The 18,067-nt window shown below is 43.3% G+C and overlaps 1 protein-coding gene across 8 annotated transcripts in view; it reads right to left on the reverse strand.

Moving 5' to 3' along the window:
• The window catches only part of LOC108033703 (mucin-21), a 56,777-nt gene that overhangs the window by 23,064 nt on the left and 15,646 nt on the right, over positions 1 to 18,067 (reverse strand). For all 8 annotated transcript variants that reach the window (XM_017108209.3, XM_017108210.3, XM_044094465.2 and 5 more), the window contains one exon: positions 257 to 1,046. In XM_017108209.3, the coding sequence (XP_016963698.1) occupies positions 257 to 1,046 (790 nt within the window). The remainder of the gene's footprint in view (positions 1 to 256; positions 1,047 to 18,067) is intronic.

The following is an 18,067-nucleotide window of genomic DNA, read 5'->3' on the forward strand; positions in this document are numbered from 1 at the left end:
TACTCTCCGGCAATTCTACTTTTTTGTTACTGCTATTTTCAATTGTAAATGTAATTACTTAATAAATGGATGTGCAGTTTTTTGATCAAGCAAATCAAAGGTCTAATACGTATGCAGCCTCCCGTGAGTTGATCTGAGCTGAATCATTTTAAACAGTTCACTTGGGTCACGGTTATATCAGTTGTGTATGACTCAATAAACCAATGATGCAATGGGCAACGTCCATACTACAAAACTATAATTTCCCTGCACTGACCTGGCAAATGAGCTGACGGTGAGTTCGCCGTTGTGGCTGCTGCTGTTGCTCCCTGGACTGAGCCGCTCCCTTTTGACGCTGTGGCCCAGATGAGGCTGCTGTTGTTGCTGACTCGATTGGTGGTTGTTGCTGCTGTTGCTGTTGCCACTGCTGTTGTTGTTGTTGATGGTGTTGTTGTTGTTGTTGTTGTGTATGGTGACCATCGGCGCATCCTTGTGATTGTCCATCTGCAGCGGCGACAGCTTCTCGTTCTTGACCTTATCCAGATACATAGCGGCATAGGCAGCTGCGATCGATGCGGTATTTGCATTGGTGGTGCACGCTGTGGTGGCGGTGGAAGAGGTCGACGATGAGGAGGATGAGGCTGAGGAGGCGGGTGCACCCAGATGGGTGGTGGGCGTGGGCGTGGTCGCCTGACTAACCGCGCCACCACCACCCGCGCCTCCGGTGGCCGCTTCGCTCAGCTTCTTGGCGCTGCTCTCGATGGCCCCATACCCGCTGAGCAGCAGCGATCGCTCGCTAAGCATTTTGGCCGTTTCCGCAACGGTGGGGAATCTACAGGGGCTAACCGAGCGACTCCTGATACTCGTGCTCTTCTGACCCAGCTGCCGCTGAAGGTCGCTGGCCAGCCGCTCGAGATGCTTGCGCTTGGTAGCTGTCTTGGCGGACTTGGACGTTGTGGCCGCTTGCTGGTCCTCGTGGTTCGCCGGTTGGGCTGCGCTGCGACCGCCCACAATGGCGGTGGTGGCCTTGGCTGGCTTCTGCTGCAGTATGTCGGTGGGTGCGTTACCTGGAATGCGATTAAACAGAGTTTGATTAAGCAACCACTTTTTAATGCGAAAACTAAATTCTTAACTATTTGCGGATGGTTAAAATATAGTGGCGGTAATTGAACAACATGTACTGTTCAAAATGATTAAACTAAATAAATAAGTTCTAAACCGGGATCGGAAATGGTCGGCTTCCCTCCAGAGTACACTCGCAATGACACGCACCCATGGACTGAGTCAAATACATTGTGGTGTAAAAAGCTCGTGGCTCGCGTCGCATGCAAATCGGCCAAAGGTTAAAATAACTTATAATATGTTAACAAAACCATTGACCTGCATCGTTGAACCCTTAAGCTAATTATCGGGGTGAGCCAGGGGGCGCGAAGTGCACAGTACGAAAGAGTGCGATTCCAACAGTTACAGGGCCCGGAAAAAACAATCATTAAACAAACAAACAGCAGCAAACCCAGACAGTCGCAACAAAAGCCCACTGAAATGGGGAGCTGGGTGTCACCAAGAACCGCACGCATTCTACTTGGAGATAATGCGACACTTAGGTGTTAAATACGAGTATTCGAGAAAAACCGGGCAGTTATCGTAAAAATTCGGAAAATTTTAAGTATGTGCCGATTGCTCAGGAGGTTTAATAGCATTATGAATTTGTATCGGAAAAACTAGTTTATAAGAATTTATAAGTGTTTGTTTTTTAAGCAGAAGAATTATTTTATAATTTTAAGATTATTATTATAAGATTTACAGTATTAACAGTTTTGGGATTTAAAAACAATAACTCTATTCTACAAACACAAAAGGCCATAATACATATGTAAATAAGCAAATATTAATAAAGATATCCGAAGACAATGTACACATCGCGAACGGTTAACTTTTATGGATTGGTCTTATTTGCGCTCGCACAGTCAGAGCAAATAATTTGTTTATTTACCTAGGCATTTATCCCCCATTTTTGATCATCCCGATTTGACTATTTACTTGGCTCGCACATAAATAATTTAATTGTAATTTAACTGGCAAAAATTAAAAAGCAAATACGTGTACCAATGCGTGCACAAGCATTGACCTTTGCCTACTCGACGGCCTAATGGAGGAGCTTTCGGAACCCTCTGAGCCATAGGTGTAAATTGATGGAAGCCAAGCCACAACAGTCTCGGGCCCAGTCACCACCCATACCCATGTACCCATCTACCCATTCCTATAACCCATACTCATAGCACCACCTGGGGCCAGAGCCATTCCCTCGCATGTTTGGCAGCCAAAGCACACAGCATAAATAATTAAATGAAATATTTACAAGCGAAATTAACAACAATTTGTAGTTTTAAGCTCGTTGCGGTCGCCACAATCGGAACTCAAATCAAAACAGAACCAGAATCGTGGCTCGGAATTGCATTGGCTTTGCTTTTGGCCAACAGAACGAAAGCTCCCCTGCCGACTTGGTTCATATCAAATTTCACCCTTCATTATGGTGTTCGGAATATGCCTATATATATGCTGTTTAGTAAGTTGTCCATGCGTTATCATAAAATTAAGTTTATCATTGGTTAGCATAGAAATTAAGTTGCGGGTATATAATAACAAAATTGAAAAAACCAAAATCAACCGCCCTAAAGTGGTTGAACAGTGGCCCTTTGTGCTTATTTGTGCGAATTTTACAATTTTCACATTGGCTTTAAATTGTCTTTTATTGTATTAATACATTTTAGACTAGAGATACAAACATATACTTTTTAAAAATGTTAATTCTATCATTAGAGTTATAAAATCGCAACTCACTAATATAAATAAATATACAAAAATCTAGATTTAGGACATAGTAGATATAACTGAAAACCAAAAAACATAGGTTTTAGATAACTTTAACTTAAGAATAAATAAATAAATAATCGAAAAAATAATTTCACTCATTTTCACATTTGAAGTTTTTAGTTAATCTAAAATTGTATTTATTTAATTATAATTTTTTAATTAAAATGCTTTGTATTATATTTATAACTCACTCTTTACCGTATAATGATAAAATGTAGGGCTCTACATAAAATATTCTTGTCAAACACATATTTCAATTTTTTTAAATAGGGGGACATTTTTTTAAAAGAATTTATATTATAAAATGTTCGCACACTTGGAGTTATAATTAAAAGAGCTCTTTTTATTTATTTATCTTTTAATTTTGATTGCAAAATTAATTTCCCTACATTAACGCACTTTTCGTCCCACAGTGCACTCGACCGCCGGTCCGCTTCGTTCGGTCAGCACGATCCCCATAGACCCCCTGATTGGCATCGCTTGGTGCCAATGGTGCTAAGTGCCGAATGTCGAATGGTGAGGATCATTATGACGATGATGATGATGATGACGATGGAAGGCGGACCCGATACGGGAGTACGAGGAGGGGGAGATATGGAAGGCAAAAAACCTCGACCCAACATGTGCCATGCGCGACACTGTTGACTTTTTCCAGTTGGACGTTATGTTTTTTCCCCACCGTGCCCATATACCTGGGTATCTGTATCTGAGTATCTGTGAGCGATCCGCACGGTGACAGGCCGCCTCTCGGTCGTCGGTGGGTCGACAAGTGTCAATAGTACTAATAGACGACGCCGCCATCGAAACGTAGGACCGGGCACGTTCACGCTCACACCATAGAAAGTGGCGGGTGCACAGAGTTCTGGGTAAAGCGGTAAAGTTCATTGCCGCTGGGTGCGATACGTATACGTATACGAGTATTCCGGCAAACACAGCTGCCGCCGACCTGTCATGTGACCATTTTTCATAACCAGCAGCAAATAAATAGCACGCTGTACTGTGCAACATGTCATAATTACAATTGCGACAAATTGCGATAGATTTTCAACCCAAACAGCTGCCTTTGAAGGGTCACACACTCGGCCGTCTAGACCTTAAGAAAAAACCCCAAAAATGTAGAAAAAAACCTAACCTCTGACGCAAGCCATCACCGATAATTGATTTCGACCCTAGCATTTAACTTTCATGGGTCCGATTGGGGAGAGCGGGTTATCAGCCGAATTTTATTATTTCTTTTGACCTCATTTGGAACCCAAATAAGCCCCGGGGCCAGCTGACATTCCCCCACTGGCCCCTTTTGCAAACTCTGCTCTGTTGTTATCGCGCCCCTGCCCAAAAGAGCGACAGGGTTCAACCTTTGTTCCCGACTTGTTCCGTAAGAAGAGTAAATAAACCAAATATATACGAGTATCAGTAAGTCAAGAAGGTAATTCCAAAGCACGCTGATAAATAGGGTCTCCGGCTCTGTTTCGGGTTGCCGTATCAGAGCAGCGGGAATAAAGGCGATTCGGACTATCTACGGCACAGGCCCTGAACCGATTCCGTGTCGAGTTCGACTCCGTTTGGCCTCTTCAATAGCTGGCTCTTTCATTTCTCCCTATTTACTTGTTGGAGCTTCGTTTTGTCTATTTGTAGAAGCATAACAATTAAATAGTTCAAAAGTCCAATCAGGAAAAGGCAAATCCCAATTCGCCTGTGTTCGGGGTCTTTCCCCAACTCGGAGGCACCAAAAAATCCTAATAGACTACAGCATTGTTAAAATTGGAGCCTACAGCGATCGATAGTTTAAATTGATGATAGAGGTGGGAAACTCATAGAATTGGTTAATATTAGTTTAAAGTGTAACCTACAATATTCCGTATTTTTAGGAAAGTACTCTCAGTTCTTACCAGCTACGATGTGTTTCGACTTTTCTTTGGCTAGTACACTTACACCACTGAAAAGTTAACCTTAGCATTCCTACTCGACAGTTTCTATTCGCTCTCTTTTGTCACATTTCTTATAGATAAACATTTATGGTGGCCTATCAGTATCTGTATCTGCATCGCTCTACTCCGCTTCAGTTTTAGCTCGAGTTCAGTCAGTTTCAGTTTCCTTTTTACGTGATTTCTTGTATCTCAAGTGTTGTGCTCTGGTCGCGGGGTCTTATCGCCTTGTTTGTCCAAGTGCCAGTTGAACTATATACGTATGTTCGCGATCATGGTGATGATGATGGCCACGACGATGATGATGTATGTATTCCTATATAGGGGGCTTAGTACTCATATATGGCCTTCTCATGGTTCACGATGTTTTCGTCAGCGTGTGTTTTCCCCCTTGCTCTCTTTTGTTGTTCTCAATTCTTCGGGTCGTTTTTGTGGTTTTTGAAAATCATGTCGCATTTATTAGATCATCAAAAGGTGTTAAAGATTGTGGGGCACGTTTCACTGATAATATTTGGCCTGGCCCTTTGTACGGCTTTCTAGAGCTCTGGTTCAATTATTGTGGGGTGAAAGTAATTCAAAGTTCATTAGAGATCTCCCATCTAACTGTTTACTGGGCTTGCCCGAAATTCACCCTGCTTGCCAGTCGTAAACATTTTGGTTTGTCATATCTGTTGGACAATTCCTTATCTTTATGGGATAGCAATCTCAGGGGAATTGCAATATGCCCCAACAATAGCGTGTGGAAATTAACCGGAGTACAAATGAAAACAAAATGCCAAATTGGTTCAGATTGCGGAGTTGCCCAAGGTTAAGTGGTGACAGCTCAGAAGATCATAGGCATGTTAGGATCCCATAACTTATGTAGGTCCCTGGTCTTGGTAAGGGGACATCTTCTCGGACCTCGTATTTTTAAGATTTTCCCCAACCTGCCACAATTAATTGATTAACCAGTCAGCGCCAAATCGCCAAGTGAGAGACCTAGAAACGGCTTAGGAAAAGTCCAATAATAAAATACAGAGATAGCGAACTGGAACGGACGCCAACTAAAACCACTGGAAAACCGCAAAAAGTAAAGCGCTCTAACGGTTCATGACACTGTTCCCCACAGGTCCACGGCAAATTGAAATTTCAAATCAAATCAGAGCGCGGCTCAAGACGGAAATGGCAAATGATTTTCTTCCAACATTCTGCGACTGCATAACGGACAGCCGAGGAAAAAAAGTAAAAAAAATATAGCCTAGAACCAAAGGAAAAATTTCATAAATTATTAACACCTCTGCCATTTGAACTGGACAAACTGGTACCCGTTCCGAGTGTGTGTGAGTGTAAGTCGCGCCTCTCTTTGCGCTTCTCATTGAGGTGAGCTGCTGCCTGGCCCATGTCTTCCGACTGCATAATTGCTTTAATGGAATTTGATTTTACCCAACCTCTCAACACGCTCAGCTAGAGACAAGTGTCAGACCTATCGTCCCAAACCGAAGGCTTAACTCTTAAGCGGAGATACGTGCGTGATTCACGGGCTATATACCCATATATGGCGGTATTCTAAGAACTTGATATCCTCATCTAAAAGAATCTTCTACCTTAAAGGGCATAAACTAAATAATTTCAAGCAGCAATTTATAACCACTCTATGGGAACTTTATTAAAGTAGAGCACCATTAAAGGACAGCAGACATTTATTATATTTTTCTTTTGACAATTTTTCAATTTGAGTAATGCAGTTATATGTCACAAAACACAATATGTATATGAAATGTCCAGAAGCTTGGATTTAGATTACCAATATCCTGCCCCTTTCTCTGTTTTTGGACAGCCTAATACCCAAGATTTCAATTAGTACGAGTCTATCGTGTCACGCTCGCATCACTAGACCCCACCTTGTCGTTTTTTGGTCCATTGCAGATGATGTACAACCACTATTAGCATTAAAGTTTATTATCGACAACGACGCTGGTTCTGAATTCCTGTAAAACAGGTGCACCATACCGTACACATACGTACATATGCATACGTATACTCCATTGCAGTGAGGCCATCAGAAGAGGCCTTTCAACTTTTAGCTAGTGATTTCTCCACCTCTGCCACACCACACCATAGCACACCATCCCGAACCAAACCAAACCGCACCACACCAACCCGTACCATCCGATCCGATCCGATCCCAACCCCGTCCACATGGTTGCATGCAAGGCAGGCGGCGCAATGCATTTGGCCGCTAAAAGCGCCTTATTTGGTTAAATTGGTGCAGATTGCCGGCAGGCCAGCTCTAAATAATAATTAGCACAGGTTTTTTCAACTTCTCCTGCGTCGTCGTCGCTATCTCACTTCAGCTGCTTCTTGTTCGCCTCGCCTTGCTGCGCTTTTGGTTTTGGTTTTAGTTTGGTTTTGGTTTTGGATTCGGCTTGGTTTTGGCTTTAGTCATTCACCAGGCGCACCGCAAACCAACAAAAAACAAAAAACACAAAAAATTGAAAAAAATAAACTAGCCGAGAAAAAACATCTTGTTGCATGCCACATACGGGGTGAAATTTCCTTAGAAATTTCGTGCTTGCCTGCTCTGGTTTTAATTTGATTTTTACTTGATTTCCCCGCCACTCTCCATCACCGTCACCATCACCATCAACAGCCTCAACCTTCCCCAGCTTCATCCCCATCGCCTCCGTCTGCATCTGGTGGCCCAGGTTCAGGTTCATAAATTTACTAGATGTTCGCCCGATTTCTTGGCTCTGCGTTGCATGTTTAATGTTGCTGCTCCGTTGCATATTCGCGTGTGCGCCATGCCTCCGTGGGCTGCACTCGCAGCCCCAGCTGTGTGGTTGCTGCTGCTCCTCGCCACCCCATTGAACCCATCACTTCCCTTTTGCTAATAACTATTTTTCTGGACCAGGATTCATGAAGCTGCAGGATCTCTAGTTGTCTTTCATGCCTCTTGTGGCGCACTTTCTTGTTAGAAGTGTATAACTACAGTGGCAGAAACCGATTTGAGTAAATTACAAACGTGGTAGGGTCTCCGTTTACGACTAATACATAAGCGTCATTTTAGATCTTGTCAAGAAAGAGGGTACTCAAAATTTCCTAAAATAGTCTAAGACATTATAATAACGACGACGAAACTTTAAGTGCAACCAATCCCTTATGGATTCTCGAATACAAAGACTACAATCCTTGCCTTTAACTTTTAACAGCTATAAAATCATACCTTCTGAATTTAAGTTAATTAAATATATTACCAAGAAAATGCAAAGAAATAAAAAAGGAAAAATAAAACAATTTGCCAATTGATGCCGATATGATAGTTAGAGCGAGACCCGAAGTGGAGTGCCGTGAATTTGGAGGGGAGCCGAACCAGATGTGCGCATGCCTCAAAGGCACCTGCCAAGTCGGCTCGCTGGAGGTGCGACAGAGAAGAGCGGCAGATCGGCTTGATTCCCGTCCAAGTCTGGGGCTAAGGCGAGGAAATCAAGTGCAGATTAATTAAATTCGATAATTAAATGAACGGGCCGCGCCGGGGCTAGCAGATCGTGTCTGCCGGCAGCATCGTGGCGGCTGACGCTGAGGCTGAGGCTGAAGCTGTGGATGTGGCAGTGGCTGCCGCTGTTGGTTTTAGATGAAAGCTGCCTGCAAGTTCCCCAAACAGCAACCGCAGCACCAGTGGTATAAAAATAAAGAAAAAAGGAGAAACATTTGCACATTGGCTGCACATTTGGGATTGAGGTTGAGTCGCTCGCGACGGGTGATGATGGCGTTGGACCAGCCACGACCAGCGACTTCTCCTCGACTCGTCTCCGGCTAATGCACTTCTGTGATTTTAGGCGCAGCGAATTAATGTGCATCGCTCTATAAATTTGTCAGCAATTAAACGAGCCAGTCGCCCGGCTGAGCCACTAAAACTGTATGCCCACTCTGGCCAATACCCCGGGGTAAAAGATTCGGTAAAGAACGAGGCTTTATGATGAGCTTGTATAAGGAGTTCGTAAGGAAGGAAGTCCATGTTTCAAAAGCAACAAGTTCGATTCCGGCAATACATTTATAAATAATCAAGCCAGCAACTATCCTTATAAGTCAGTAAAGCCCCAATTAAGTCCCCATTACCCAAAAGGTACTCCGGTACAGCTTAAAGTCCTTCCATTTCCGACAAGGAGGGACAAACTGCCTAAGCCTATTTCTGATCTTTTATGGATTTTGTGTCGATAGAAGCCACAAACTCCTGAACTTTATATAGTAGACGGACTCACGGCTCGTAGAATCCTCGAGTGTGCAACGAATTTCAGCGGACTTGATTGATATGCGGCGATAAAGAATCCGCTAAGAAGCCGCGCTCGGACTCCCAGCATCTGGCTCTCCGTCAGCATCCGTCTATATGTTTCTCTATCTCCATATAACATGTGTAGCAGTTGTAATGTATAGCTGGCAAAATCGGTGCATGTTGCACATAAATTTCATACGAGTTCAAGCTCAGTTCGCCTCAAATTTATGGCTAAAGCGAATGGGGAGACGACTGGGACTGGGACTTGGACTTGATATTGGTTCGACTACGGGTCTGATGTTTTTTGGGGGGAAGTGCACTCACTTTTCGGGGCGTGTTTCCTTGTGCTCTGTCCTGTTAACAAGTTTTGAGTGTTGCAGCAGCATCCGCATCTTGTTTAATGTGTTTGTGGTGGCCATTCGTAAGGCCGTTGAAAGCCAGTTAAGGCCAAAGATTGATGGCGCAAGGTTAGAGCGCACATAAAATGCCGATTGAATTCGAGCCATCAGAGTAGTTGAGAATAGTTGTGTGCTCTTCAAACTCGACACTAATTTGGTTTTATTTCACTGGAAACTATTTTATATCAATCCTTACTGGAGTGGGTCTCTGCTGAGAGTCGCACAGATAACGCTGCGTATACGTAATGCTACTCTGCGAAGAGGATTTTCTGAACTATAAGTAATACTCCTCATCCAACCACCTGGCGCAGAACATCTGCAATCGATTTTCAACCCAATCAATCTGTCCGAATGATTAAAGCGCCTGCTATATCACTCCACACCCCGGCGGCGTACTTGGCGTATGCTTAATATGCAATTATAAATCTTAAACACGATCGCCCAGAAGGCAGTCTACAGTATAATTTCCTGCTTGCCAAGTATATGGGCTATTCTGTCCACATACTGCTCGCACATATAAGTATATGCATATAGAAACATGCACATTGGCTGCCGTTTTACCAGTAAAATGGTGTGTACCAACGAGTTCAGGCGGTTCAAAACCTTTGCACGCGAACTTATCGCACAAGGCGACTCCGTCTGGTTAGAGTGGGACCGAAACCCAACCACGACAATGCAGTTCAGGCAAATAGGAAGGCGGGAGAACTTAAATTTTCAAATTTCGAAAATACCAACTTTTTGGAAAGCGTTTTTCGAGGCGAAGAAAGCAAAAGCTTAGTACATTCTAGCTATAGGTATTTAAATTCGAAGTGCGACGGAAAGATTTATCATGATGAAAAAGGGTCGACTACTACCATTTAAAGTCAACATTTTTATTATAACATTTGAAACATCTTTTGTTCTGACTCCCTTTTGGGTGTGTCAGATCCCTCGAGTGCTGGGTTATTTTGCCTTTCATGTGGGGTTTTTCCTTTTCGTGTGGACTGTTCCCGTTTTGCCCCCGACTTGAGATTGGTGTATATTCAAAATAAAATACAACAACGCGGAACGACCGCAGAGCAGAAAGTCAAAGCGGCACAAGCAGCGGCGACGCGTACAAAATGCGACAGCAACAGCAACATATAGTACACAGATCAGCCGCAGCAACAGCAACAACAACACCGGCCGTGGAGAGTGTATACACAAACGTCAAAAAAGTCAACTGCGCCGCTGCCATTTGATAAGAGGCCACAAGTGTAAATATAGACGGCGACAACAACAAACCGCGATGTCCACGACCGCTGACTCTCCCTCTCTCTCTCGCTCGCTCGCTCTCTGCCTCTCCCCTCCCTTCGCCCAGCGGAGAGCACTCTTTTTAGATTTCGTGCATCTCCCTCACTCCCGCTCCTCGAATTGATTGATATTGCCATTTTGCCTTTGTCGCCATTTCATTTCTGCTTTCAGCAGTTCACCAGAGTTCACATATACACATGCATGCGTGTATATAGGTAGGTGCATGTATATAATGCGTGCGTAGGTGGATGTGGAAGGGGCACGGGCGGGGGCGGAGGCAGGCAGTGCATTTGTTTTCCTCTACGTGCTGCAATGCCGCTCGAGGTGGCGGCTGGGGGGAGGGGCGGAGTGGCTTGCATTTAGGGTTAACCACAAAATAGGTCAACACACTTGCCGAGGGAGCTGAAGCCGTGAGTCAGATAAGAACTTATAGAGGATCGACAGCTCGGGCGGGGACGATGAGTCAGGGATACGGCGACACACCAGTAATCAGCTGGTGATTAGGAATATATTTCAGAACACTTTGAAAACCGTTTACTAGGTTGATACAGTCTGCACTACCCAATTGTTTTTATATTTTGCAAAGGCAGTAAATACCACAGTATTGTGTGTTTCTTTTCGATAAAAAATACTCTCCTTCTAAAAAATGGATTAAAAGGCAGCTAAAAAACACTATAGTGCTGCTGATGATATTGGGGTTTTCGGTTGAAATACCAAGTTTGAAAAATAATTCTTAAAAAACGACAGTATTGGGGTTTTCGTTTCGATAAAAATATTCACTTCTTCAAAAATTGATAAAAAAAAACCAGCTGAAAAACACTAAAGTACTGCTGATTATATTGGGGTTTTCGCTTGAAATAAAAAGTTTGGAAAAACCGTTTCCTGAAATTTGTCCATTTTACTATCAGAGGACCCTTCTTTTTTAAAAATATAATTACTGCATTCTGACACCATTCTTATTCTTCTCCTTATATGACCCTAAGTAGAAAACGTTGACATCAAAAACAACGATCAATTGATTGGCAATTTCTGCAAGTGACAAAAGATGGAAACGCCGTAATTTATGCAACATAAATGGCCATAATGATACCCAACAACGTAAACAATCAGCGATTTATATGGTGTCTTTAATTTTTGTCGATTATTTTTATCGTATTTCATTCCTTACCGCGCCGAGAATAAAGACCTAAAGAAAAAGTAACGCGTGCACCATACAATTTAACAGCTCAATATTTGCATAATAGCAGCGCGTGACAGCAACAACAAAGGCGCGGGCGGAGGGGCGGATAAAGACGGTGGGTGAATACGTTCAGTCAGACAAAAGATCGAGCATAATGAAGGTGATGACAACTGGAGGATAGCTGAAAGTCAGCAATGGGGAAAGGGAAAACAATTTACAAAATAGTGGGTAATAAAATCTTTTCGAGCCGAAGATGACAACTATTTTACACTATTAGATATATAAAAATTATATTTTTAGAGCAAACAGCAAGATATATTTACCATTATCCCCTAGAAAAAGCTTTATCGTGATATTTTTAATGTTTATTCATAAAAACATTTATATCATCGGCAGGGATATATATATTTTTTAGAGCCAAGAGCTCCCTAAAGATATGATAACAGTTATCGTCGGTTAATAACTTATAATTTAATGTGATTAGTGATTCAATAGTATTAAGAAAACAAACAATTAGAGTGATTTCCATTGGTTCCCCGATGATTGGGTCACTGATCGTGCAGTGCAGAAATTCCATCGGCTTATCTTCCCGATGCAGTTAAGGAAGTGAGGCGAAGAGAACGACTCCTCCATAAATTGCCAGGCTAAGCAACGGCGCTTCAATGACGGATTGACAAATCACACACAAAACCGGGCACAGGCAGGGGCCCAAGGCTGGGCAGAGTTTATGTAAGTATATATATTTTTGTGACAAATTTATGACTGACTTTGAGGTCCAAGTCCCGCGGCTCCCCTCCCTGGCCAGCCGATCTGGCCTGCTGCCTGATCAACACAATAACGACGATGATGAGGATGGTAATGATGATGATCGTGGCACGTGAAGACATGCCAAAATGTTTATGGCTTTGGCCAAGGTAATAATTTGCCAACAACAATTTCGCGAACAGACTGCAGATGGCAGGAGGCTGTCCGGCGATGATCGCAACGATGATGATGATGGGCATGATGATGGCCCATCATAATGATGATAATTTGCATTTTAAATGCGCGACAAACTGCCAGAAGACAACGGCAGCAATCCCGCCACCTCCGCCTCCGACTCCGACTCCTCCTCGTCTTTGTCTATATCTTCGCCTGCCCATTTGAATACTCGCACAGTCAGCTCACATATCTGGGCATAAAGTACTCCCATCGCAGGCCTCCTCCTCGTAGAAGGAGTCCCCATATTTGGCATCGCGGAGGCCCAAAACGAAACGCCAAAGAAGCCACAAAGAGATCGTTTGCCAAAGCAAACTGGCGAGCCATACAAATTTGTCACACGAAATTGGTGTTTGTGACAAATGGAGAAAGGCGCGGAGAGGCCGGCAGGGCTGACTGAGATGAATGCGCTTTTGAGGCGACAAGTGATTGAACTATTATGCTGCAGGCCCAAAATCGCCGCCAGCGCTGCGGATAGTAAACGTTTAAGCCGTCTCTCCTCATATGCATATTGTACAGTTACGGGATTTTGCATAATTCTCCCCCTGGGGTTCAATTTGGGCCTAGAATTTGGAGTGAACCCGGGAGATCCCACTGCGGTTGGCAGTCTTTGGCGTGTGTTAACTATTAGCGGAGGTCCACAAAGGGGCGACCAAAGAGGTTCTTTGAATGAAAGTTGGGGCTTTATAAGAACAGCAAGTGTAAGTATCGAACTTAATTCTTATTTTATCTAATATACTCTTTGAAATACATGTAGTATAGTAGATAATTGTATACATATATGATTGATCTAAAACGCTCTCTTTATCTTGATTCCAACTAAACGGTGCCATCTTAACAGTTGTCATTAGTTATACTCGTACATAAGAGTGGCAAATGAGGCCAAACACATATTTTTTAACCAAAGACAGATGACCTTTGACAAAGACTCCACAAATCGCGTATCCAAGCAAATTTACCATCTACTGTAAACTAAAAACTTTACCTAGAGTTTGCTAGATAACAGGCCCGAAGATCACTTACAGGCAGCCAGGCGAGATAAGCGGAATATGAACTTAGACAGCCAGGCGGAGATCGCCGACAATGATGCACGAGATACACAAGATATCATTATTATCTGCTAGATAAATCACTATGCTCGCAATATCCGGCCAGAAGATAACGATCCCCGTGAAACGGCAAAGTTGTGGCACTCACACACACGCGCGAGTGTCTTTAATAGTTTCTTCAGCTCTAGGGGCAAGCCACAAAAATCCACAAGAGACCAACTAATTGAGACATCATCAGCAGATGCTGAGAGTGGGCAGGGGGAGGAGCCCAGGACTGCAAGGAGGCTAAGTAAACATAAAAACGAATGCCTCAACTTCAACTTCAACTAAGGAAGGCAGAAGGCAAAAGTGTAAATAGCTCAGAAAGCGCCAGAGGAAGTCGAAAAGGTGAGCCAACTGCACTGCAACAAAATGGATGATTGAACCAAAAGCATTTGGGAGAACAATCCTACTGTTTGTGGTGTTTGTGGAGAGGATTCTTGGTTATTTAGAAGAGATTTTCTTGCTGATCGTCTCTAACTTTCTCATTCGCTCAGTGCAAGACCCGAGAACATAAAAATCAACAGGAACGGCAACTATTTAATGGCAATTTTACAGCCTGCCATCTTCTATCCTCGACTGGGCCTGCATCCGAACTGGTGGCCTCCCTTTGGAGTCCGATGATGGAGATTAGATGCCAAGGCAGGCTCCAACCAAAGCCAATGTGATCGCAGATCCCGAGTCTGTTAATTTTTTGTCATTTGCGGTGGCAAGGACAAGGCAGGAAACAGTCTGTCCGACTGCAGCGTTTAACGATGGCACTGCGGCAACTCTGCCGGCAACTAATTTGAGGTTACAGACGTTTGGGGTCGTAAAAAACGAGGGACCGGGTGAAAACTTCATTAGAGGCCACATAAAAAACGTTCCAAAAGCCCAAAAAAACCCGGCAGATAAATAATGTGTCAGAAATTCAATTTGGTTAAAAGATTTTTGGCCAGGCTGACTGGCGACTGACTGATTGACAACTCTGACTCCGAGCGTTGACCTCCGCAGACGGGCTGTGCTCACAATTCGGTTGCTTCGAGTACGTGATCGCATAATGAATAACTTTCAAATTGAATAATCAAACAGACTCAAACTGACTCGCAAAGAGCCATCGTCGAGATCTTGGGGTGTGTGTGCGTCTCTGTGTTGGGTGTCATAAAGCCAAGTCGAGGCCGCCTCAGAAAACATGGCCAGTGTGTTTGCCCGAGTCTCGCTCGCTTGTCTTGGGGTCACGCGCATCGTGAAGGAGGCAAACAGAACCAGAACGAACAGCAAAAACCTGGACAAACGGAACGGAAAAATTCTTAAAAAGCCGTAAAGAGTTTGACAAGATCTTTACTGCGGTTTCACAGCGGAGGGAGACCTCTCTTCAGAATAAAATCTTTCGATTACCGATTGAGATACGAGTTAAAAGGTTCGATTTAGCTTTGGATACCAACATTTAATTGGGATTTCCAACGATAATATCGGATCCATCTGGGTCTCTATACCCCTTCAGTACCCCTAAGATATACTTATTGGGTATCCCCACCTGCTCCGAACTTACCGATTGGAACCCAGGCCTTTTTGAGGTCGCTGGCGGCCGCACACTCGATCTCCCGTGCACATCCCCCCTCACAAATTGCTTAAAAATGTTAATAAGCAAAGGCATTTTGGGATACACACGACACTTGCCGATCCCCGATCCAAACCGATCCTATACTATATGGTGTGTCGCCCTCCCCCCGCTCTCACGCACCGGCCGATTGTTCTTTTGTTTCTGCTAACTCATCAATAATTTGCTCACGTTGCGACATTTTGTCAATATCTGCGCCAATGATCGTCGCCGCTTGGTCTGACCTACCCCTAACCCCCTGTGTCCCCCGATCCTCTCCTGGGCACTATGGTTTCAACTGGTGATTCCTCTTCTTCTTATTTTCGAGCAGGGCGCGAGCGTCGTTCAATGATTTTTTAATTGAATTCTAAAAGCGTTGTCAGTCCTTTGTTGTTGTTATTTGGGAGCTACGCTTCGGTATCTCTATGTGTGTACTCTATATGGTTTTATGTGAAGAGAGAATCAACCTTGTGGTATGTGAGTATTATAAAGAAAACCAAAAAACATAAGCTTGAGGCTTGGACTCACAACTTTTTTAATGGACAAGGCGCAAACTTTGCATGGTAGTATTGTTGTTTTTGCTGATTTTATTGAGCGGCAGTTGTGTGTTTTTTGGCTTTAATTTTTTCGCGCGCTCTTGGACTTGACAATTACATGGACTTTTTCATGGCATTTCAATGACGTTCGTTAAATTTGTTACAGTCATGGCTAACACAGACACTGGAACACACACACTTACACGAACGCCAATAAAGAGAGACAGATACATTTGAAATTTATGGGCGCCTAACGTTTTTTAGAGTTCGTTTTTTCCTACTTCGTTTTGTTTTTGCCCATACGGCAGCTCAGTTCAAGTTCAATTGTTAATGTAAAAAGCTGCACACACACTTAACAGAAACAGCAACAAACAACCTGAAATGCCATTAACTTGTTCGTTTTTTATTTGTTATTATTTAATTATTTGCCATTCTGCTTGACCAGAATGTGTAGGCAGGTATTCACGAACTATTCAAAAAACCATCGCAAAGCGGAGAGCCCAAAAAGAAGAGAAGACCTTTTGATATCGCTTAATTAATATCAATTACTATGCAATTAGAGACCGCTAAGCTAAGCAGTTGGAATTAAAAAAGGTCACTGGAAATGGTTGAACTTTTGGCTTTCTACCCCAAAAGGTGCGGTGGGATCAAGCGCTCGAATGGTCGAAAGGCAAAAACTTGTTGTCGAATTAAAGGTATTAGAGGGAAAACGATGATGGGGCGGACCCGCTTTAGAGCTAGCTTATTTGAGTTGAATATTAATTTCTCTTGTGTTTAACAAGAATTGCCAAATCATTCTAGACCTCCCACGTTCGCAAAGCAGATCTTCAATATATTGTAAATTCTTCAAAATTTTTAAATTGGTATTTTACCAACAGCACAGGAATTGGTTAAAAACTTTAGGAAATGTCATTATACTTAAAAAACAATTGTTATCGAAATACCAGCTTTTCACACTGCGAAATCGATAAGTATCGATCTTGCCATCGCTAGTGTTTGATAATAGTATTAGATTGGCTGTTCGGGAGTGTCCCCAAACCCCTTGAACGCTTTGGGTGACAACGACTAAGCTGCGAGCAGTCGACTCGACTTTGACTGAACTCGACTCCCACTTGAGTGGCAGCCAATAATCGAACATGAGTGTCGCTGTTTGTAAGTAAGTATGTACCTGCGGTCCTTACCTTACGTTGGGTCGCATTTTTCCGATTTTTTTATTTGCTTTGGGCTGTGACCGCGACGCGTATAATTTACACGTTTCGCTCATTTGCGATTCTAGGCTCGCAAGCTGCGACCGAAACAGAAACAAAGCAAATGAATTTAAATCCGCACATACCCAGTACCTGGTACAGTATAGCAACACATAAGAGAGCCCTAGGGGAGTCCAGTTTCCTGACTTCTTATCTCCTTGTGACATTCACCCTGTCAATGAATTTATTTTGATATTTTTATGGCTCGCTTAGCTCACATTAAGTGGTTTATAATCATTCAAAGCAAATAAGTTGTAGAATGTGTGCAATGGCAATCTTGATATAAGACAGGCGCCTTTCTTTTCCATGTTTCCTTTTACCACCCCACTCTATTTCCTTTAAAAACATACCTATCATTAGGAAAGTAAGGGATCCTTTATCCATTCAATAAACGTTCATATGAACCAATAAGGCATGTAAGAACCAATATGGAATATCCATCAAATATTAAAAACATTGTATAAATTTAGAACCCTAGAGCTATTCATCCTCGTATAAGGCTAGAAAGTGATGTTAGCCTGTGCTCACTGTACCACATACTCGATACCGAGTCCTCTGCTTGAGTGGCGAAAGGGGGAGCTACTGCGGCGGCGCAACGGCGGCCCTATCTGCTCTTCTTCTTCCGCAGTCTGAGTGAAATTCCGACAAGTGGCATAATTGCGCCCTGCGGCGGCTACCGTGCTAAGAGGGCATGAGGGATTCCGGATTCGAGGCCGGGCTCTCGCGGTGGGGTTATGACAAAGGGGAGCGGACCAAGTCCAA

This window comes from Drosophila biarmipes, chromosome 2L (genome assembly GCF_025231255.1).
Source record: "Drosophila biarmipes strain raj3 chromosome 2L, RU_DBia_V1.1, whole genome shotgun sequence".
NCBI classification, from domain to species: domain Eukaryota; kingdom Metazoa; phylum Arthropoda; class Insecta; order Diptera; family Drosophilidae; genus Drosophila; species Drosophila biarmipes.